The following is a 24782-nucleotide window of genomic DNA, read 5'->3' as shown; positions in this document are numbered from 1 at the left end:
ATATTATTAATATATTATGAGAATAATATAATGAATGATATATTGTTATTTGATTAATATAAGTCATAGAATTAATTAGAATTAATTTGGTGACTTAAAGAGATTAATTAAATAAAGGGGTATAAACTGTCAATTGTTTGATAGTTAAGCTTTAGACTGAAAATCCTTGTAGATATACAAGGGACGAATTCTAGAAGCTAAAAGGATAGCTAGTTCGTCCAAGGCTTATCTATGGAAAGGATTTGGATAGCCTTAAGAGAAGATTATCCAATTAGGGTTTAGGTTGTAACCCTTAAGGAGTCTACAAGTATAAATAGACCCCATGGCATAAGGAAATCGGCACCTCTCCTAAAGCAAGAGAATCCTGGCCGATTTCCTCCCCTCTCCTCTCTCCTAAATCATCTTCCTTGCTATTGGTGTTTGTAAGCCATTAGAGGAGTGACATTTGTGACTCTAGAAGCTCCAAGACCTTAAGATCAACAAGGAACTCAAAGGTATGATTCTAGATCTGTTTGAATGTTGTTATTTAACCTAATTAGTCATTAGAAGTCTTGGATTCAATTCATGTTTATTAGAAAGCCTAGATCCAAGCATTAGGGTTTTGCATGCGCACATAGGAAAGTTCTTATGGCTAAAACCCATCAATTATATCAATCATATATGATGAATAAGCAGCATTCAAATTATTTACTACTCATTAGCCGTTTTACCAAACAGTTTCCTTCAAATATTTTTCATAAACACTTTATATGTTTCAAACTCCTTATTAATCTATAAATTTTACTCTGTATGTTTCATTTCAAACTCATTTACAATTGTGTTTCAAACAAATGTTTCCTTATACTTAAACAGTTTTATCAAACCCATGCTTTCAAACCGTTTTATAAATTGACATCAAGTCGATCTTTTCTTAGATAATAAAACGTATTGTATGCTTTTATATTATCAATTGCATGCCTATATATGTATAGTTATATAAGAAATGTTTAAAAGACTTAGGAAGGCTATCCACCCTATTTCCTTTTCGCGCTTGAGATGTGGTCTGGTGGGACATCGGGTATCTGTCTGAAGGTTGTTTAAATATTAGTTATATATCATATGTACATATATAGTCATAAAGGTCTTTCCAGTTCATTCAATACCCTTGGGTAGCAAGGGTATACTTCCGTGTTCATACGTGCCATTTACATTACTAGTAAGCTACCGTATGGGTAGTTTAGGAAGATACTAGAACTATTACTAGAACACAATATCGTACAATCAGTTAGTTCATTCATGAGTCAATACTTGCTAGATAGATAGATATAGAGAGAGAGAGAGAAAGAGAGAGAGAGAGAGAGAGAGAGAGAGAGAGAGAGAACACACGTCACAGCTAGTACACACAGTACACTACTATACTATTACATGAGTACATTTACATGATTACTTTTACATAGTTACATCTACATGAGTACATTTACATAAAAACGTTTACATGATTACATTTACATGAGTACATTTACATGAGTACATTTACATAGAAACGTTTACATGATTACATCTACATGAGTACATTTACATAGATACGTTTACATGAGTACGTTTACATATACGATAATAGGACAGACATCATTAGGTGCTATAGCATGGAACGAGTTCAGGATCTAACTATACCAATGAATCGCAACGCATTGTGATAGTTATATTGGGTATACATGATCATAGTAATGTGGATGTTCACGGCGTGCAAATACGCAGGGGTCGTGTAAAGGTCCCAAAATCCCTTTGATAGGGGATCGTCTTGCCTGGGTCTAGCCATCACATTATGCCTTATCCCTCAAATAAGGCAATAGGAGTACAGAAGTAGTCATTTATTACAAATACTACAATACTTATAAGAATTACCCTAGACTTGAGGTAATTAGTACGGTTGTAGTTCGACACTACACCATAGTACTATTTCATTTTTCCCATTACATTCACTTCGTGAACATTTACACGACGCACAGTAATGTAGAAACTATATTCTTGGTTAATGATAGTCAGATTTGGGAAAATACACATTCTTACAAGAGACACACACATAGACACTAGATGCCTTGGTAGAAGGCTACATTTAAAAACAGTTAAGTCTTGGTAGAAGACTCTCTTTTATAATAGTAGGAATCGTAGGGATTTCTAGGATTTTTCAAACGTTTACAGTTTTTTTACAAACATTTTCATACTTACACAAACTTTCTTTCAAAACATTTTCAAGTCTTTCATTACATGTCAAACAAATACTTACATACAAATTAAGACACATTAATACTTATGATCTCACCAGCTTTAAAGCTGATACTCTCTTTCAAAATAATTTGTTTCCTTAGGTTGTATCCTCAGGTCAACAGTAGACAGGTACCGATGCAAGGTTTAGAGAAGATGAAGCTCGTTCAAGACTCATCTTTCATTTTGTTTATACAATAGTGTCTATTATAATTTGACAAAACACTTGTATTAAAATTATATTATTAATGCAATGGATGATGTTGTTGCTTGTTTACTACTTTTCATTGTTGTGATACTGTACATGACGTCCTCCGCCCCAGAACGTTTCCGCCGTTCTTGGTTTTGGGGTGTGACACAATGGATTTCAACAAAAGGGAGAGGTTGATTCTTGAGTTGTAAAGAGGGATACAATCAGATCGTTCCCTAATGTAATAGAATCTAAAACTTCCCGTTTAAAGCGGCTAGATGTGAAGATAGCCTTTCTCTCTAATGATAACTTGGAAGATAGCATCTACAAGGCACAACCAAATGGTACTCTTACATTCAGTAAGAAGAATATGATGAAAAAGAAGAAAACTATGTATTACATGAAGCAAGCTTCTAAGAAGACATGTTTGATGACTTCATGAAGGGTCGTGTACAAGAGATGTGAGATGGATCATTATTATTGCATAAATAATTTTAGCTCCTCATATATTATCCTCGTGTTGAATGTTGATGACACGTTGATTGCTAGTTCCAACATGTAAATGATCAACATGCTTAAGATATAGTTGTCCAGAGAGTTAAAGACTGCTAAGTTGAAGAAATTCCTCGATATATATATATATATATATATATATATATATATATATATATATATATATATATATATAAGTAAATATATAAGTGTACGAAGGTGGTTCACACAGAGAATTTGAAGCTATTCATTACTTCAACTGGCCTTTCAGAAGTTTGAAGCAAAGGTCATGTCAAAGAGAGACAGAGAGAGAGAGAGAGAGAGAGAGAGAGAGAGAGAGAAAAAGAGAGAGAGAGAGAGAGAGAGAGAGAGTGTGTGTGTGTGTGTATGTGTGTTTATGTGTGTGATAAAGGAGTGTGACAGACGTTGGATTGAAGAGATATACTAAGTTTTTCAAGAATTTAAATGCGGGATTTTTAGGTTTGTGAGAAGGTATAAAAAACCTTACGTCAAAAGTGGTTGCATTAATTTAGAAAATGAAGTTCCAAACTTTTAAAATTAGAGTTGGTGTCTTAAATATAATTAACATCGATTGTGATTCTTTGACAAAAGAAACAACAATATATTTCTTTTCCTTGGTAAGATGAATAATTTGAATAAGAATTGTCTTCTTTTCTTTTTTTACCATATATATATATATATATATATATATATATATATATATATATATATATATATATATATATATATATATATATATATATATATATATATATATATATGAACGGAAGCGCAACAAATAATGTAGAGTCATAAGATAACACATGATGATCAGTGACAAAATTCCAATATTGGTGATAGTCGAGAGCATAGTAAACTTCGAAGAAGACTCCACAAAGAAAGATGATTCTTCGTTGGTAGTTGAAGTTAGTTTAAACCTTCGTGTCGAAGATTACACGTAGATTTTAGCCTTAAATTATTGTAATTTTGATGGTGATATTAAATCCTCTCTCTCTCTCTTTCTCTCTCTCTCTCACACACACACACACACATGGATAGAGATCAGAGTAGACCGAACCACATTAAATATTATGTTTCGAATTTATAGTTTTTCGTTTCTAGTATTTTAGAGGTTTTAGTCTGCAAGTTTTACTAGAATCGTTTCTCGTTTTGTCTGCAATCTCGTAAATTCCTTTGTCGAATTCCTAATATATATATATATATATATATATATATATATATATATATATATATATATAAAGAGAGTGAGAGAGAGAGAGAGAGTAAATTATATTTTTGGTCCCTGTGGTTTATAAGGATTCATTGTTTTGGTCCAATCTTGGAAAAATGGACAAGACACATCCTTGTAGTTTTCCAATCTTATAGTATTTTTCTTTGATCCATTAAAATATACTATATTGACCTTTCTAATTTCTTTTTCTATGTTCTTTTACTCTCTTATAAATTTTTATAACATAAAAAATAATAAATATACACCACCCACCCACCTCCCATCACCCTCTACCTCGACCTCACTGTCTCTCTCCCCTTCTTCTTCTTCCCTATCTGTTCTTTTTTTCACCTCGTTCGTGAGTGTTGCTCTACCCTACATTTCTTCTTCCTGTTTTTTTCTTCCTTTTTCTTTGCAATCAATATAAAAGAATATTATTGGTAGATGTTTGAGATTGGTGGTAATCGAACGTATGAGCGTTTGGTTGTTGTAGGAAGCAGCGAAGTGATCAAGAGGGGGGGAACCACGATGAAGAATAGGATGGAGATGATGGAGAATATGTTTCATACAGTGTCGAGGATATAATAGTTTCTAAGTTTGGACGAGGTGAGTTTGAAATAGAAATTTATAGAATATGAGATATCCATAGGTCGTCGGAGGGAAAGAGACCGAGACACCGAAAGGGGAGACGGATGATCTATAAGATCTGAAGGTGATGAATCAAAAGGAGTAAGAGGATATATGGGATATGTATGTGACGAATCAAAGGACAAAAGGACGGTGATCGGTGGTTTCAAAAGGAGGTGTGGAAAGAAGTTGGTGGGAGGAGAGGTACTTACTGGCGAGAAACCATGTGTGCCTTATCTTCTTATGTTCCGGGAGAAACCATGGGTGTGGTGTATATTTTTTATTTTTGTCATCAAAATTTATAAATGAGTAAAATAAAATAGAAAAAGAAATTAGGAAGTGCAATATAATCTATTTATGTGGATCAAGGATTAAAACCACAAGATTAGGAAACCATAGGGACGCAACTTGTCTATTTTTCAAAAGTTGGACCAAAAGTGTGAATCCACATAAACCACAGTGACCAAAACTCTAATTTACTCATATATATATATATATATATATATATATATATATATATATATATATATATATATATATATATATATTGTCACAACTGGCATTTGTGTCAGGAAATTCTACAATCATGTAAACGTCATCTATGATAATACTTGTAACTCTAACTTGATATCATACACTATGTTCACTCTATGACCACAAACTTAATCAAGATTCACAAATGAAGTTCAAAACTCTACACAAAGTATCCAAGTAGTCAATTGGGGGGTTGAAAACCCTAGAGATCCAGGTTCAAGTTCATTATAGACTAGGATTTCCTTATTGGGCCTAATGGACCAATAAGCATTCAATTCAACTATATTGGGCTTAGAAACCCTATTTGGATTCTAAATGGACCCAATTCATAAATTAATAACATTTTGGACCATTTGGGCCTAGAATGATTCATTCTAACCCTAATGGGCCTTATTGGGCCATAAATGAATTAATTTGCCCTAATGGGTCATAAACTTCATTCCTTTTTATTCTAATGGGCCGAGAACCTTCCATTTGGGCCCATAATATTGAAATCAAGCACTAAAGGCCCAAACCACTCCTCCTTTCTCCTCTTCCTTCTCTCTCTCAGCCCAACAACAAAAACAAAAAAAACAAGATAAATTGTGCACTTGCCACCTCTTTATTGCATGGTGGATCTTCATCACCTCACTCCCTCTCTCTTCTTCTTCTCGGTCGAACCTCACCCTCACCGCCTCTTTTTCTTTCAAAAATCTTTCAAGAATACTCTCTCTAGAAAACCTCCTCTCTTCTCCAAATTTTCAAAGATCTAGAGTTGTTTCAAGGAGATTCCCACCAAAAATCATCTTTCTTGGTAAGTCCTTACATATCCAAGTTATATAACTTCATTCTTATGTTAAGAACACTTCTTCTAAACATTTTTGGTGATCACACTCTTAGAAAACCCCACAAGCTTGAGATCTGTCCAAGGAAGGCTTGCTAGAGTTAAAACCTCTTCCATTTCTTCTTCAAAATCGAGAACAACAAGCAAAGATGAGTTCATACCCCCCCTTGTTTTTGGTTTTTACATGTTTTGGGGGGATAATACAAGTATTTATGTAAAGATCTATGTATATATGCATGTTATGTGTGATTTTTCTTGGCTTTTGTTGTGTTTGTGTGATAAACTCGATGGATCTATAAAACTCTAACAAAAATAAGTGAGATTCACAAACAAAAATACTCTATTCACCATACTACAAAGTTAAAGGTGATTCACATGCCTAATTTGTGAAAAATGAAACATAAATTTTGTATAAGGATCATTTTTGACAAATAAGCAAAAGATTGGGACAAAAGTGACACCTACGGTTTTATAAGGACTAAAGGGGCCACATTTGCTTAAAATGAGTTTTTATAACAATCATACTTTCCAAAGGGTCAAAAGTGTAAAATTGTGTATTTTGGGCCTTAACGTGGGCTTTACGGCTTTTTGGGCCCAAATTGCAAAAATAACAATTTTTATGGATCAAAATGTTATGAAATAAAAACTTGGGCCAAAAATGAAAACCCACGAGATTAGGGGCTGAAAATGACACTTATTTCAAAATTTGGGCCAAAAATGTTCATTTTATAAAAATTGGGCCGAAAATGTCATTTTATTCAAATAAGGGCTGAAAAGTGTAATTTTCTACAAAAACGGGCCGAAAATGTCAATATATGTATTTTTGGGCCAATTCCGTAAATTACTAAACACTTGGGGCGAAAATACAATTTTTTATAAATTTATGGGCTAAAATGTTATTTTTAATTAAAATAGACCAAAAACGACATTTTATGTAAATATAAGCCCTTAAATGTTTAATTTAGTTCTTAAGGGGCCTAAAGCAAAATTTTTATTAAATACGAGTTCAAATTATAGAATTTTAACGTAACGAACTAAAAATACTATTATAATAAAATACTAGATTTTTACAACATTATGGATAAATTCTCTGACTAAGTGAACAATACTATAACAAACAAACGAAATACAACAACGGTACGAATATCGGGCCTAACACTTCTTATACACGCTTATTGGGCCTTCGTGGTCCGTTTGCATGTTTAATGGGTCCAATATATTCATTACATGTCTACTGGGCCTTAGTGACCCAATTTCTTGCTTAATAGACCCAAAATTATCCTTTACATGTTTGTTGGGCCTTAGTGGCCCATTTACAAGATAATTGGGCATTGACTATTCGTTATATGCTTAATGGGCCTTAAGTGTCCTTTTTGCATACCTAACAAGCCTTGAAGCAATTTACACGTCCAATGGGCTACAATTGTCCTTTTTCTTATTTGTTGGGTTTTACCATTTCACATTCATATATCATCTGTTGTTTGTAAAACTAAATACATATAACGTTATACATATTCATGTGGAAACATTTGGGATCTAGTGGGACTTGTCGGTTGACATCACTGAGTGTATGATCGTAGCCTGTAGTTATAATCAGAGTCTCTTGGAGGGAGAGCGAAAGTTTGTGTATAAATCTATACGGGGATGACTTCCCCACACCTAAGTTGTTCGCTACAATTAGATTAGGCCAGTCTAGGGTGACAAAACCTTGATCAAATACCAGCATTTGGAAAATGCCAAGGCAGGCAATTTAGTCATTATCATGCATGGTTATAACGGCTCACATAGAGATCCAATACCATCTTAACATTTCGGAAATCAAACTCTTCAATCGTGTCGATACAAAACCATTTATACAATAATCTAAGAACTATAACACTTTTATAAATCAGAAAATATCGGATTTTCTAGGGAATTACCTCTCTCTTATAACAGATATAATACAAGGAATTTGGATCTTTCATTTATACATGATTTTACAATGAAAATCACACATACATTTATACTTAATCATTACATCTTTTTCAGAGAATTTTACAGAAAATATCGGATTTTCTGGGTTATGTGCCCAATACAAAATTTTTCAATCAAATATGCTTATGAACTCACCAACATTTATAGGTTGACCGTTTTCAAAACAACATGTATTCTCAAGTAATCGATAAGCTGGAGAACCGTCAAGAGTATTTTGGGATTTCTTTTATGCTAATGTCAATTATTGTACAATTTATGCTTTTGAATTATGCAATGTAAAATAATGTACGTGATGTGAACAATGCCAGTTGTATTATGTAATGTTGGTGACGATTGTGTTATGTTTCATGTATATTCATTGTGATGATATTTCAGTTTATAGTCACACGAGCCCCCGGACGTTTCCGCCATCTGGTTCGGGGGTGTGACATATATATATATATATATATATATATATATATATATATATATAGGTAGGTAGGTAGGTTCAAATGTTTTTCACATCTATTGTGTACTAGAATACGCCAATAGGAATTTAGTATTAATTATATGTATATTAAATGCTATCCATATTTTTATAGAAACTAATTAAATTCGTCATTAATGTCAACAATAATATTATTTCTGAATAAATTCATATCTATAAGAATGAGAGTGTATTGCAGCAGAATGAGAGTGTATTCTAGTAGAATACACTCTCGTTCTTCATATTTCATACAACTTTATTGTATTTTAAGTGATTGAGTCTTGAAACAAAGTACGAACTCATATATAAAAACCTGGATGCAAATTCATTCTGAAAGAATGTGATTGCTAGTATTAACGACAGATTTAATTAGTTTCCATAAAAAAAGAATTATAATTATGGATATCATTTAATGTACATATAATTATGGAAATCATTTAATATCTATAATTATTTAATTAAATAATTATTTAATTTACTAAATTTTTATTGGTGCATTCTAGCACACAATAAATGTAAAAAACTAAATAAGCTAGCCATATATATATATATATATATATATATATATATATATATATATATATATATATATAGAGAGAGAGAGAGAGAGAGAGAGAGAGAGAAACAAAAAAAAGAGGGAGATAAAGAGAAAGAGAGAGAGAGAGAGAGAGAGAGAGGGAGAGAGAGAGAGAGAGAGAGAACTAAAATAAGGGGAAAAAAACCAAAAAAGTTTGATCTAAATTAAATTGTGACACTAAATTTTATATGTACACTAGGCGAATGTCCGCACGTTGCACAGAAACACCGATATAGTTGAAGTCTTTACAAATATATGTTTTTTTTAAATATAACAATAACGTGGTTGTTAAATTTGATATAATAATTTTATAGTAAATTGATGTAAAATATTGATTATTTTGAATTATATGATAATATATACATCTATTATAACTTCATAATCTCAATCGTTTGAATGACTTCTTCTTGCGAGTTACACATGAATAAAATTAAATATAATATATTGTTTAATGTTATTTATAGTTGTTGTTATTGTTAATTAATTTTTTAAAATTTATTTGTTTAATGTTTTAATATCTATCATTATAATTATTTAAAACAGCAAACATTATTTTTTGATTTTAAAGGTAACAATATAATCGTTTATATAGAGTTATTTTTAACTATTGTTATTGTAAGTTATTTTAATTTGTTTATTTGGAAACTTTTAACGATTATAAAAATATTTTTAGGAAATATTTAAGTTAAATTGATACACAATTTAGTTTTTGCATTTATCACTTTTAACTATTTACAAAATATTCTTTGATTTTTTAAGTGGAACTGAAACTTATATTTAAGTTGACATTATAATACACAGAAACACCTATATAGTTGAAGTCTTTACAAATATATGTTTTTTTAAATATAACAATAACGTTGTTATTAAATTTGATATAATAATCATATACTATATTGATTATTTTGAATTATATGATAATATATACATCTATTATAATTTCATAATCTCAATCGTTTGAATGACTTTTACCTGTGAGTTACACATGATAAAATTAAATATAATATATGGTTTAATGTTATTTATAGTTATTGTTATTGTTACTAATTTTTTAAAATTTATTTGCATAATATTTTAATTTCTTTTATTATAATTATTTAATATATCAAACATTATTTTTTGATTTTAAAGGTAACATTATAATCATTTATATAGAGTTATTTTCCACTATTGTTATTATAATTTATTTTAAGCTACTTATTTGAAAGCTATTAACGATTGTAAAAATATCTTTAGGAAATATTTTAGTTAAATTGATATTACAATTAAGTTTTTGCATTTATCACTTTTAACTATTTACAAAATATTCTTTGGATTTTTAAGTGGAACTGAAATTTATATTTAAGTTGACATTGTAATGTTATATTTAAGTTAACAATTTAAGTATTTTGTCCAAACTGTTCAAATGTTGTAGCTTTAAACGGATAATGGTTTACATATAACAACATATTAAATCTAATAAATTAAGTATAAGATGTTAAAAGTTAAAGACATAACTTTATAAGTAAAAGTAAAGATATTATTTTAAAATTGAAATTTAGTTTATTTATGATTACGCTTTAGGTTTAATATTTATTTAACCTTATTAACCAACTATAATCATTATTAGAAAGACACTATAGTTTATCATTTGTAACTATTTACTAAATATTTTTTGGATTGTTTAAGTTAAACTAAAATTTATATTTAAGTTAATCTTGTAATGCTATAGTTAAATTAATAATTTAAGTATTTTATACAAATTGTTCTAAAATTGTATTTTTAAAATGATAATGGTTTACATCCAACAATATATTAAAACTAATAAATTATATAATATGTTAAAAGTTAAAAAACGTAACTTTATAAGTAGAAGTAAAAATATTATTTTAATATTGAAATTTAGTTTATATATGATTACACTTTAGGTTTAATATTTATTTAACCTAATTAACCAAATTATAATTATTATTAGAAAGAAATTGAAAAGTCATGGGAGTTTCAAATGAATATGGTGAAAGAAAAAATACATGGGAGTTTCAAATGAATGTGGTGAAAGGAAAAATGCTTCTTTTAGAAGTATATTAGGCGAATGCCCGTGCGTTGCACAGAAGCATCTATATAGCTGAAATTTTTACAACTATATGTTTTTTTAAATATAACAATAATGTTGTTGTTAAATTTGATATAATAATTTGTATACTAAGTTGATATAATATATTGACTATTTTGAATTATATATATATATATATATATATATATATATATATATATATATATATATAATCTCAATCTTTTGAATGACCTCTACCCGCATGTTACTCATGAATAAAATTAAATATTATATATGGTTTTATGTTATTCATAGTTGTTATTTTTAATTAATTTTTTTAAATTTATTTGTTTAACGTTTTAATTTCTATCATTGTAATTATTTAAAGCATCAAATAATTTTTTTTTTTATTTTAAAGGTAACAATATAATCATTTATATAGAGTTATTTTTAACTATTGTTATTGTAAGTTATTTTAAGTTACTTATTTGAAAATTTTTAACGATTATAAAATCTTTAGGAAATATTTTAGTTAAATTGATACTACAATTTAGTTTTTGCATTTAGAACTACAATTTATCATTTTTAACTATTCACAAAATATTGTTTTGGTTTTTTAAGTGGAACTGAAATTTATATTGAAGTTGACCATGTAATGTTATTTTAAATTAACAATTTAAGTATTTTGTCCAAACTGTTCAAAAATTATAGTTTTAAACGATAATGGTTTACATACAACAACATATTAAATCTAATAAATTAAGTATAATATGCTATAAGTTCAAGACATAACTTTATAAGTAGAAGTAAAAATATTATTTAAATATTGAAATTTAGTTTATTTATGATTACACTTTAGGTTTGATACTTATTTAACCTTATTAACCAACTTATAATCATTATTAGAAAGACACTATAATTTATCACTTTTAACTATTTACAAAATATTCTTTAAGTTGTTTAAATTGAACTAAAATTTAGATTTACGTTAATCATGTAAGGTTATATTTAAATTAACAATTTAAATATTTTATAAAAATTGTTCAAAAGTTGTAGCTTTAATGGTTTACATACAACAACATATTAGACCTAATAAATTAAGTATAATATGTTAAAGTTAAAAATATAACTTTATAAGTAGAAGAAATTATATTCTTTTAATATTGAAATTTATTTTATATATGATTACACTTTAGGTTTTGTATTTATTTAACCTTATTAACCAACTTAGAATAATTATTAGAAAAAAATTGAAAGGTCATGGGAGTTTCAAATGAATGTGGTAAAGGAGAAATGAATGGGAGTTTCAAATAATGTGGTGAATGGAAAAATGTTTCATTTATAAGTATTGTAGCTTTAATGGTTTACATACAACAACATATTAGACCTAATAAATTAAGTATAATATGTTAAAAGTTAAAAATATAACTTTATAAGTAGAAGAAAATATATTTTTTTAATATTGAAATTTAGTTTATAAATGATTACACTTTAGGTTTTATATTTATTTAACCTTATTAACCAACTTAGAATCATTATTAGAAAGAAACTGAAAGGTCATGGGAGTTTCAAATGAATGTGATGAAAGGAGAAATGAATGGGAGTTTCAAATGAATGTGGTGAATGGAAAAATGTTTCCTTTATAAGTATACTAGGCGAATGTCTGCGCGTTGCGCAGAAACATCTATATAATTGAAATCTTTACAAATATATGTTTTTTTAAATATAACAATAATGTCATTGTTAAATTTAATATAATAATACGTATACTAAGTTGATATAGTATATTGATTGTTTTGAATTATATGATAATATATACATCTATTAAAACTGCATAATCTCAGTATTTTGAATGACCTCTAACTGCGGATTACTCATGAATAAGATTAAATATAATATATAGTTTAATATTATTTATAGTTGTTCTTATTGTTAATTCATTTTTAAAATTTATTTGTTTAACGTTTTAATTTCTATCAGTGTAGTTATTTAAAACATCAAACATTTTTTAAAGGTAACAATATAATCATTTACATAGAGTTATTTATAACTATTTTTATTGTAAGTTATTTTAAGCTACTTTTTTCAAAACTTTTAACGATTATAAAAATATATTTAGGAAATATTTTAGTGAATTGATATTACAATTTAGTTTTTGTATTTAGCACTACAATTTATCACTTTTCACTATTCACAAAATATTCTTTGGGTTTTTTTAAGTGGAACTGAAATTTATATTGAAATTGATCATGAAATGTTATATTTAAATTAACAATTTAAGTATTTTGTTCATACAGTTCAAAAGTTGTAGCTTTAAACTGATAATGGTTTACATACAACAACATATTAAATCTAATAAATTAAGTATAATATGTTAAAAGCTAAAGACATAACTTTATAAGTAGAAGTAAAAATATTATTTTAATATTGAAATTTGGTTTATTTTTTATTACACTTTAGGTTTGATACTTATTTAACCTTATTAACCAATTTATAATCATTATTAGAAAGACACTACAATTAATCACTTTTAACTATTTACAAAATATTCTTTGGGTTGTTTAAGTTGAACTAAATTTTATATTTAAGTTGATCCTGTAAGGTTATATTTTAATTAACAATTTAAGTATTTTATACAAATTGATCAAAAGTTGTAGCTTTAAAATGATAATGGTTTACATACAACATATTAGACTTAATACATTAAGTATAATATGTTAAAAGTTAAAACAAACTTTATAAGTAGAAGAAAACATATTTTTTTAATATTGAAATTTAGTTTATATATGATTACACTTTAGGTTTGATATTTATTTAACCTTATTAACCAACTTATAATAATTATTAGAAAGAAATTAAAAAGTCATGGGAGTTTCAAATGAATGTGGTGAAAGGAAAAAATGCATGGGAGTTTCAAATGAATGTGGTTCAAGAAAAAATGCAAGTTTTATAAGTATATAATGATAATGATAATGACTAGGCGAATGTCCGCGCATTGCGCTGAGACGCCTATATAGTTGAAATCTTTTACAAACGTATGTTTTTTTAATATAACAATAACGTTATTGTTAAATTTGATATAATAATTTGTATACTAAATTGAGATAATATATTAATGTTATTTATAGTTGTTATTGTTAATTAATTTGTTAAAATTTATTCCTTTGACGTTTTAATTTCTATCATTATAATTATTTAAAACATCAACCATTATTTTTTTATTTTAAAGGTAACAATATAATCATTTATATAGAGTTATTTTTAACTATTCTTATTGTAAGTTATTTTAAGCTACTTATATGAAGACTTTTAACGACTATAAAAATACATTTAAGAAATATTTTAGTTAAATTGAGATTATAATTTAGTTTTTTCATTTAGCACTACAATTTATCACTTTGAACTATTCACAAAATATTCATTGGGTTTTTTAAGTGAAACTGAAATTTATATTTAAGTTGATACTGTGATGTTATATTTATATTAACAATTTAAGTATTTTGTTCAAACAGTTCAATTTTGTAGCTTTAAACTGATAGTGGTTTACATAAACAACATATTAAATCTAATAAATTAAGTATAATATGTTAAAAGTTAAAGACATAACTTTATAAGTAGAAGTAAAGATATTATTTTAATATTGTAATTTAGTTTATTTATGATTACACTTTATGTTTGATATTTATTTAACCTTATTAATCAACTTACAATCATTATTAAAAAAAAAAAAAAAAAAAAAAAAAAAAAAAAAAAAAAAAAAAACCTATTTACCAAATACGTTTTGGGTTGTTTAAGTTAAACTAAAATTTATATTTAAGTTAATCATGTAATGTTATATTCAAATTTATAATTAAAGTATTACATACAAATTATTCAAATGTTGTAGCTTTAAAATGATAATAGTTTACATCTAACAATATATTAAAACTAATAAATTATGTATAATATTTTAAATATTAAAAAAACATAACTTTATAAGTAGAATTAAAGATATTCTTTTAATATTAAAATTTAGTTTATATATGATTACATTTTAAGTTTGATATTTATTTAATCTTATTAACCAACTTATAATCCTTATAAAAAAATTGAAAAGTCATTAGAGTTTCAAATTAATGTGGTGAAAGGAAAAATACATGGGAGTTTCAAATAAATGTAGTAAAAGAAAAAATATTTCATTTATAAGTATACTATGCGTAACCTTTTTGCGCAAAAATGCATTTAATTGGTTAAAATAATTATGAGAAAAAAATAAAAATATGTTGAAATTTACATTTTTAGTCATATTTTGGGCATTAACCGAATTATCAAATAACATAAAAATCCATGAAATTATATTTTGATACTATCTAATATAGTCCATACCTTATAACTTTACTTTTATAATATCTAATATATATTATAAGTTTTTGTATAACATTAATATAATCTACTTTTCTTATGTCCGATAATTTTTTTATGGATAAAATAAGAAATAAGTTGTTTTGAATAAGCTATTAATAAAGAATATTGAACTAATAAACTTTGTATTACACTATTTACATTACACCAAAACATCCAAAGTTTCATATAGGAATGCAATTTATACATCATGTACACAAGAATGTCAAGTTTTCTTCTTTACTTTTAAAAGAGATATGGAATGATACCCAACTATACATCATTTACAGAAGAATTAGAAACAGAGAAAACCAAGAATTGTTGCCCAACAAGAAACAACACCCAAAGTTTCACCTCTCAAATCAAATCAGTAATTAGTTACACAACCATCAAACCCACATTCATTTCACCATCATCAACCTGCAATCATTTATTATTAAACTGCATTCATTAATCAATCGACATTTCAGCTTTTTTTTCTTTTTTTTTTTTATGTAACAATGCAACCACCAATTATGGAAAGGAAAGAAGTACTACTGACCTTCTTCAGAGAAAGCAAACACCCCACCAAGCATATCATCATCACCATCACCATCTTCCTCGGATTTATTCCTCTGATGGAGGCCATTTTTTCCATCAAATTCATTAATTTCTCTTTTTTCCTGAGTTGAAGGGTTGCAATATTCTTCTTGGAAATCGTGTCCATATCCATTAACAGTGTTGTTCATGCTTGAGTCGGAACGGTTCGAACCGTCGCTAGTGACCACGCTTTCCAAGGACTTGACCCCGCGAGCCACGGTTAGGTCGGGTGGGATTGAGTGGTCAATTGGAGATGGAGAATTCATGATTTCATCATCAACAGGAGGGTAACAAGTTAGCCTATTCATGCTGTCTTTATTATTTACAGTTGAAGCGAGAATAGGGTAAGATGCAATCTGTGCTTCTGTTGCTTCTAGTGATGAGCCTGAGAGAATAAACAAAAATAAATAATAAAAAACAGTGTTGGGTTGGGTTGGGTTGGGTGAGAATTACATTTAAAGGAATTAATTAATGGGATCTGTCAAAGGAATTGTAATGTGTCACGTGTTTGTTTGGAAAGAAACAGAATGAAATTCAATCACATGCATTTGTTGTTTACTTGTTTCATGTTTATTTAGTTTGTTTGTAAGTTTAAGGGACCATTTCTGTAATTTTGTGTTATACAGGGACTATTAATATAACTTTGTTGCACAGGGACCATTTCTGTAACTTTATCTTACACCGGGATCATTTCTGTAATTTTGTCTTAGGCAGGGATTGTTTCTATAACTTTGTTGCACAAGGACCATTTCTGTAACTTATCTTACACAGGGATCATTTCTGTAATTTCATCTATTTCCTACAGAGGGATCATTTCTGTAATTTTGTCTAGGGCAGGGATTGTTTCTGTAGTTTTGTTAAAGAGGGACCATTTCTGTAATTTTTCGCTAAAAAAACACTATATCTTGAATTAAACTTATCAATATAGTGTATATAACATTTTGATAAATAGGCAACGTGTTTCTGAGGGCACTTTGGTCTTTTTCTTATGAAAAGATGAAGAATGGAATAGGAATGATGAAATCCTTCCATCATGGAGTTTGAAGGAGACTCCAGGAGTTTAATTCCATTGGTTTGGCAACCTGATAGGAATTAGATAGTTAAAATACTTAAAGGGGTAAAAGGGTAATTCCAAAATAGAGTTTGTTAGAGGTTTGCTAATAAATAAAGGGTAGGATTGCATTGTTAGTCCGCCTACCAGAACGCCCGCCTACCAGAAAGGAATGGGAAGAGAGACGTAAAAAGGAAATATGTCGTTGGTGTGGGAATGAGACGACTCACAATTGCTTGGAAGGAATACGACATCTGTTATTACTGGGGAATGTTGTGGAGGAGGATGAACATTGTCCGATGAAAGAAGACCGTTGTCCTACTAAGACATGTGCTGCTTTGGAATTCCGTGGGGTTTCCACTGAGATCACTTTGAGAGGTAAAATGCTAAACTTAGAAGCACGAATCATTGATATTTCAAAAGTAATAGTCGAAGATAGAGATGTTATTCTTAATTTCATGTCTCAACAACCGGTGAATTCTCTTTCATTCTGTTTGGCGTTGACGCCAGTGAAGATGAGGGGAATAAATGGTTGTATTCATGCAAATTTTCCATATCCTACAAACTTATGTATAGTATAGCCTTGGAATTGGTTGGGGTGACATTTGATTCATCTTTAGGGGGAATGATTTCAAGGCGGAGGGAGTAATTCAAGATACACCTGAGATCTTCAACAGTAAAATGGGGAAGGGTCACAACCATTTTAGCAAGATAATAATAGGAGCAGGCACTTTGGAATTCAGGATTGAAGGGTTGATCTTTGATACGGGTCAGCTGGACATAACAGTGAAGGTGATAGGGCTCAAGTTGTTAGGCGCAGTGATTCACTATTGGGACAATTTGGAAAGGCAATTCGTATAAAACGGAGTAAAAAGAAATCTTCAAGGGTTGCATACTCTTCCAATGTCTCCGACCTCACTTCCTTATGGGTTATCCTTCATAGACAAATTCCTATTAATGTTTGTTTCCATGCACAATCATCAAGACATAATTGCTAAGGGACCTTTTCAAAATATGGAGCAAGCTGGACTTCTCTACCTTCTTCAAGATGCACTTGCTGAATTTTTTAAGGCTTAAAAAAGCAATGAGATATTTCTTTGCACAGATTTTGCTATCAGAACCGAAATTAAGTGCTTCGGATTGGAGGATTCCCATCATTTTTCTTGTTTCCTGTTTGATCATTCATCTATGGGAACAAGTTGACGGGTGGTTAACTTGGTGGGAAGGGCGACCGACTGAAGAGGCTACAAGGGAGGAAACATCGGCAAGGACAAATCAGGGGCGCATGTTGTGTATTATAAGAAGTTAACATCTCCTTGGCAGCAAGTCTTGAGGTCAAGACTTTGTTGAAGGGGGGAGTAGTGATAGGAATTAGATAGTTAAATACTTAAAGGGGTAAAAGGGTAATTCCTAAATAGAGTTTGTTAGAGGTTTGCTTATAAATAGAGGGTAGGATTGCATTGTTAGTCAGTCAGAAATATCTTAGATTGGTGTTAGTCTCTAGAGTGAGATTGGCTCATTGGCTAGGCCTTTGAGAGAGGGATTCATCCCTGGGCAATCATCCTATCAGGAGATTGTATTCTCTATCTGGTGTCATTCAATCATCAATATCAATTCCAGTTTTCTTTATCAATCATCCATTGTTTGTTTACTCTGTTTCAATTCCTCATCACAACCAAACATGCCTCAAAATGGAATTTTAGATTCCAACTCCTGTGGATTCCGCTGGGATCTTTAGATTCCATTCCATGGTGTGTTTGGTTGCCTGATGGATGGAATTCAATTCCCATGTTTGATGGATTTCACCATTCCTAGGGCTAGGGAGGGTGGAAGGAATTCAATTCCATTTTTCCCTTTTACTTTTACATTCATCTTATATATACTGATACAAATAGAAATGTATAATTTTAACTATGTATTATTTTAAATAAGAAAAAATAGTAGAAGATAAATAAAAAATTAAACCATACGATCTTTACCGTGAGAGACAATGGAATCTTGAGGAAACTTTTCATTGCTGCTACCACCATGGGAAGACGAAGCAGAATATCTACCAGCACCAAACACTCTTCAAATAAAATAAAATAAAAAAACAATTACTTGTCAACACATGACAAAAAATTACGAGGATGAATAGTGCATTTGCGTCTTTTGCACAGAGAGATGCATGAAAAGATTAAAAGACGTAAATACCCTTGTTAGGATGAAATTAAAGAAAAAAATGAATGGAAGAGGGGTTAGCGTTGATGTGAGTGAGACTACCGGTTATCAGTCCAACCAGGATGAACCACACAAGAGCTATCGAAAACAGGCAGCAAATCTTTCTCCCTAACTTCAATCTCATGCACTGGGATTGTTTCAATATCAACCTCCCCACCATGACCATCATCATGAGACTGTGGGGCCATTGCATAGAAATATATCTGTGCATATCATAATCAGATCATAAGCATTCATGAAAAATACCAAAATACATCTGTGAAAAAGACATAAATACCCTCTCCTCATCCTCATCCTCATCATCGGTAAGCACCTTGGACTTGGATTGAAGTCTCAACGAGACAAGAAATTGCAATTTTTGTCCCACACAAGAAAGAAAGAAGGTGGGATGCAAAATGACTAAAATACCCTTCTCACCTTCGACTTTTGCCAAACAGGAACTCTCCCGGATCTCATTTGCACCTCAGCATGTGAAAGATACCACCGCGATCTCTCTTTTAGTTTACTCAAATCCTTCTCCACAACACCACCATCTTCATCATCAGAATTAGCCATCGCCGCCTCCACCAAACCATGTCTTCCACCACCAATACCAATAAACTCCTCTTTTTCCGGCCAATCCGTTCTCCGGCAAACATCCCACCACTGAACGGGTTCAACTTTGACCCTCAACTCCTCATCTTGAGGGGAACCACTGGATTCCCCTTGCTCCCTTCCTAGAGAAGGCAACAACTCATACTGAATCACATACCCAGATGGCGTATACACCAACAAATGTTCTAATATATCAGCTTTAGAAACAGAAACGGAAGGTTCCGGATGATTCCGGCGTACGGAAGAATGGAAACAGGCGGCAATGACACCTGGCGGGACAGCCGCCTTTCCGGCGGTGTTAATCCACCCGAAATTAACGTTTTTTATTCTGCTAACTACTGATAGGGTGATGGGGGGTGGGGGTGGGGATGATTGGTCTTTTGTGAAAGAGGAGGTTGACCACCATGGTTGTGATACAAAAGGTGAGAGTTTGGTTTTGTTGGAGTTTTGTAATTGAATACCGGTTTCACCACCAAAAGGAGATAATAGAAAGATATGGCATGTGCCCCTTGATGAAACTACAGCTATCCATTGACTATAGTTACTAAAACATATGTCTTGTATCACCTGTTAAATCAACAGAAAACCATACTCACCGAATAATCAATAAGCTGGATTTATATATATAAGCTTAGGTGCAAAGCCACTCAAAACGACACAATCAAAAGGGTGATTTTTTACACAAAACTATGGTAAGTGAATATGTGGTTGTTATATGCATCTAAGCCTATTTATGAACCACTCAGAACGACGTAGTTTTGAGGACAAAAACCACCCTCTAGAACTTTTTTCCATTAAACCACTTGTGACAAAAACTAGGTCGTTTTGAGTGGTTTTATAGTTTTAGAAAAAACACTGGTGTCCACTAAATCAGTAGAGTGTACTTTTACTCAAAACTACGTTGTTTTGATGAGCTTGAGTAGATAACAAACACATTCACTTTTTCAAATATGAGGATCCCATGAAAGTGATCAAACCACTTTCATGGGAGAGAAAGTAGATAACATAACAGCCACTAAGCATCTAAGCCACATAATTAGTTTTTTATATATAGAAAAGAAAATAAAACAAGAATGAAAAGGAGAGAGAAAGTAGAAAGAAACGAACAGCAGAAGTCATGCCACGATGGAGTTTATAAAGATGAACATGAGCAGAATTCCAATCAAAGTTTCGGTTGCCTGATTCGTTATGTGAAGAAGATGGAAGAATCCGGAAAATATTGATATTATTCCCATGAACAGATGCAGTGACCAAAAGGGTCCCACTCGGATCAAAACATAGTGCAGAGATAGGACTTGTGTGGGCCCTAAATTGTGAAACAACAGCTCTTGATACAAAATCTTTAATCACAACCTGCACAGATAATTTTTAGATATGATTCAAAACAATAAAGAGAAAGGATAATTAAATAACTATAAGTTTATTTCCTTTTAAATGTTTGCAATAAAATTAAAAGATTATCAAAAATCTTACCATTCCAGCATTAGCATTTTCAGTAGAATGAGGCACAGCTCTAGTAGCATCAGGAAGAAGGTCATGGCAATATTTAGAGAAAGTTCTGTAACTCATATCTCCAAGATTAATAAGTCCACTAGCAAACTGCTTGCTGGATTCCATGGCATATCTGGCCATTAAACTTCCACTGCCAGGTGAGGTTGAGGGACTGACACCTGGCGAAGGGCTTAGATTTTGAGGACTTAATCGCCCTGTGTTTGATAATAATGGGTTGTTGGAAGAATATGCTAACCACCTGGGCCCCACAGCCATTGGCCCATATCCAATATTGATTCCAGAGACTCCTTGTCCTCCTAATTGTGATATTGGATATGTGAGCACACTAAATTTGTTTTCCAGTGTAACTGCATCAAAGCAATATATCTGCCATGAAAAAAAAAACAAACACATTGTTAATTGCTCGATAACATTCCTTTTCAAAACGAAGAAAAAAAATTAACAAGGAATGAAAATTAACAAAATGGAAGGAATCACATTCCTTCAACAATGGTTCATTCCATTTTGATAACATACCTATATTTTTTTTAAAATACATTGCTATTTCTTGCATTTAACCCCTTAAAAATTCAAGGAAAGATAAAAATAAGAGTGAATGTAAATGTAAATGGATGCTTACTTGTGAAGTGAGACCTACAGCTACTATCCTTGGACTGCATCTAACCATATACACAGTTGACCGAAACCTCAACACATGAACATAACTATGTGACCTTAATGAGTAGAATCTCACAGCTCTAGGAGAATACATGGAATTATCCATCTGGGATTCATCTCTTTCATTGTGTGATATACCTGAAACCCTAGCTTCTTCACTAGCAACAACCAATAACAAGGGGTGTGACATTTTGAATCCTTCATGGGCATCACTTGTTGTTGCTTCTTTAGGGGTAGGCTGTATTTGTAGAAATGTGACTGGATCATCACGAGTTGAAACTAGTTCACTAAAATTACAACCATCATCCACATCAAGAACTTGAAAACCATTTGAGTAACCTAGTAGAAGGACATTCTTGATTGTTGATGGATTAAGCTCTAATCTATCAAAGCAACACCATAGTACCTGTTCAAGAAAATATAATCTTGACTGATTATTATCATTTATAATTTATAAATACAAACTTATACACGCACCATATTTTGTAACAACCTAAAAAATCACAGAGCGATTAAACAAAAGTTTAGTGGTGATAGTGCAAAAGAAGGGACTTCTATTGATAAGCAATAGATTTTTATCATTTAAATACATGTGTTAAATGTGTTAACATGATCACATACAAGATCATAATTGCACAACAGTTTCTTATTGATTAACACAATATAACCTATTTAGTTTATAAGTACAATACCCAAATTGCAAAACATGGAAAGAGAACACATGAGAATTCATCATGGGGGCTATCTTATGGACTATTTTTAAACTAACCCTAAAGATTTTAATGTTGAAATGATAATTCACAAAAGTAGCACTCATTCCATAAGCATTATGTCTAGCAAGTCAAATCTAAGACATCTCATTGAAGTAATTTCTTTTTAAGTCCATAAGCATAGAGAATTATGTTTTATCTAAGCATGCTAGAAGCCTAGAATTCTATTTGGACCCACAACAAAGTACACACAAAATGCATGTTTTGACTATCGAACTCGCTTTGACTTTCTAATACTTCCTCATCTGCACAGAAGCAATCACCTTTGTCACCTCAGCTCCTTTTTCTCACTTTCAGGTATAGGTTGTAAGTTCACTTTCCATTTTAAATTGTAGCAGAAACTAGTGAGATTTTTGTCTATATCCTCTTTATTTTTTTGTCATAAGTGCAAAACTTCCCCAATTCTACTCATATCAGTAGTAAACAATTCAAGCATATGATTAAAGTGACCCCCTGCTACACCCTTGAAAAACTCCAATTTCCAAACAATTATGTAGTTCCAAGGGTGAAATCGCGCAGTTGTTTATGTGGCTATCATAGAAAGAGCAGCATCTCCAGAACCACAAAACAAATAAACCCTATATTTAAGGAAAGATCCAAATATCTCATCCACTAGTCCCAAATCCAAATTAAATGTCTCATTAATCGCTAAATTAGATTCCTCATCCTTTATATCAATTTCCATTTCCGAAGAAAATCCAAGCAATAATTTCTACAATATATACTCCAAGTAGATATAAATACACATGAGATTAATTTCAGAATCCAGTATTAAAACGGTAGCAAGAACATCAATCCTTATCCTTATGTAATACAGTAAAATACTCTTAAACAAACGCGAAATCAAGCAACTAAATAATCGATCATGAAACCTGGTCTTTCCGAAGTTCATCGGAGGAATCACCGGAAACCGATCCAGAAACGGAGGCTCCAGCGGACCGGACGTTCGAAGAGACGGACTTGATATATGAAGAAATGAATCTGAACGAATTAGGAATTAAGCCATTGCTGTTGTCATGTTTATCATTATTGGCCTTGTTTTGGTTTCTCCTCATAATAATAATCGACTACTTGTAATTTCACCGGCACTCCTCCTCCTCCACCACCACCACTCACCGCCAAGCGTCGAAGATTAACGATAGAATAGGGCATCAAATGATGAACTTCACCGGAAGAAAAAAAAACTTGCAAGAACACGGCGGAGATTACAGCGGTCAGAGATTTTCAAAGTGTTTGTCGGTTTGATCTTCACATCGACGGTTCCTCTCTCTCTCTCTCTCTCTCTCCCTCTATCTGTGATTACAAGTTTGCTTGTTAATTGCGCCGTAAGCTAATTGTGGTAGTTGCAATATAGAGTCCCTTAAGATTATCATTTGTCAATTTAAACCTTTCTTTTTGACTTATTACTAAACACCACTTCTAATATATCTTCTTTGTTTTATATTTAACTTTTTGTAGAACTCTCTTATAAAGCCATGTTAGGATCGCAATTTTGGATATGCGAGATTCTTTTAAGACTTGAATCTTATATCCAGATTCATATATGAACGATTCAAAAATGGATACATGATATCTCATTTGATATTGAAATTCCAAACTTTAATATTCTAGGTTTTTACGGTTTTAATTGATATTATTGTTATCTACTTTAACATGCTATTTAAGAACATTCGAAAATATCTACTAAATCACTTAACAAAGCAACACCTTTAATGTAAACAATTATTTGAAGTTACAAACCAATAGATCGAAACCAACTTATTGATTTTATACCCAAACCATATATAAAGAAAAGTAATCATTACAAGTATACCATCATTCAATGTTGT

The 24782-nt window shown here is 30.6% G+C and overlaps 1 protein-coding gene across 1 annotated transcript; it reads right to left on the bottom strand.

Moving 5' to 3' along the window:
- Positions 1-15699: 15699 nt before the first annotated feature.
- On the bottom strand, positions 15700-24258 carry LOC145052765 (autophagy-related protein 18h-like). The gene is made up of 9 exons (XM_079000646.1): positions 23826-24258; positions 22146-22589; positions 21488-21892; positions 21122-21367; positions 19838-20581; positions 19463-19623; positions 19180-19268; positions 16112-16534; positions 15700-15990 (listed from the first exon to the last, which is right to left on the bottom strand). Exons 1-9 carry the CDS (start codon positions 24006-24008, stop codon positions 15986-15988), a joined length of 2700 nt encoding a protein of 899 aa, XP_078856772.1. The 5' UTR covers positions 24009-24258; the 3' UTR covers positions 15700-15985.
- Positions 24259-24782: the final 524 nt, after the last annotated feature.

Source organism: Lactuca serriola, chromosome 5, assembly GCF_051521515.1.
Source record: "Lactuca serriola cultivar US96UC23 chromosome 5, Lser_US96UC23_V15, whole genome shotgun sequence".
NCBI classification, from domain to species: domain Eukaryota; kingdom Viridiplantae; phylum Streptophyta; class Magnoliopsida; order Asterales; family Asteraceae; genus Lactuca; species Lactuca serriola.
The sequence above is the reverse complement of the archived record's forward strand: the minus strand, read 5'-3'. Positions and strand labels throughout refer to the sequence as shown.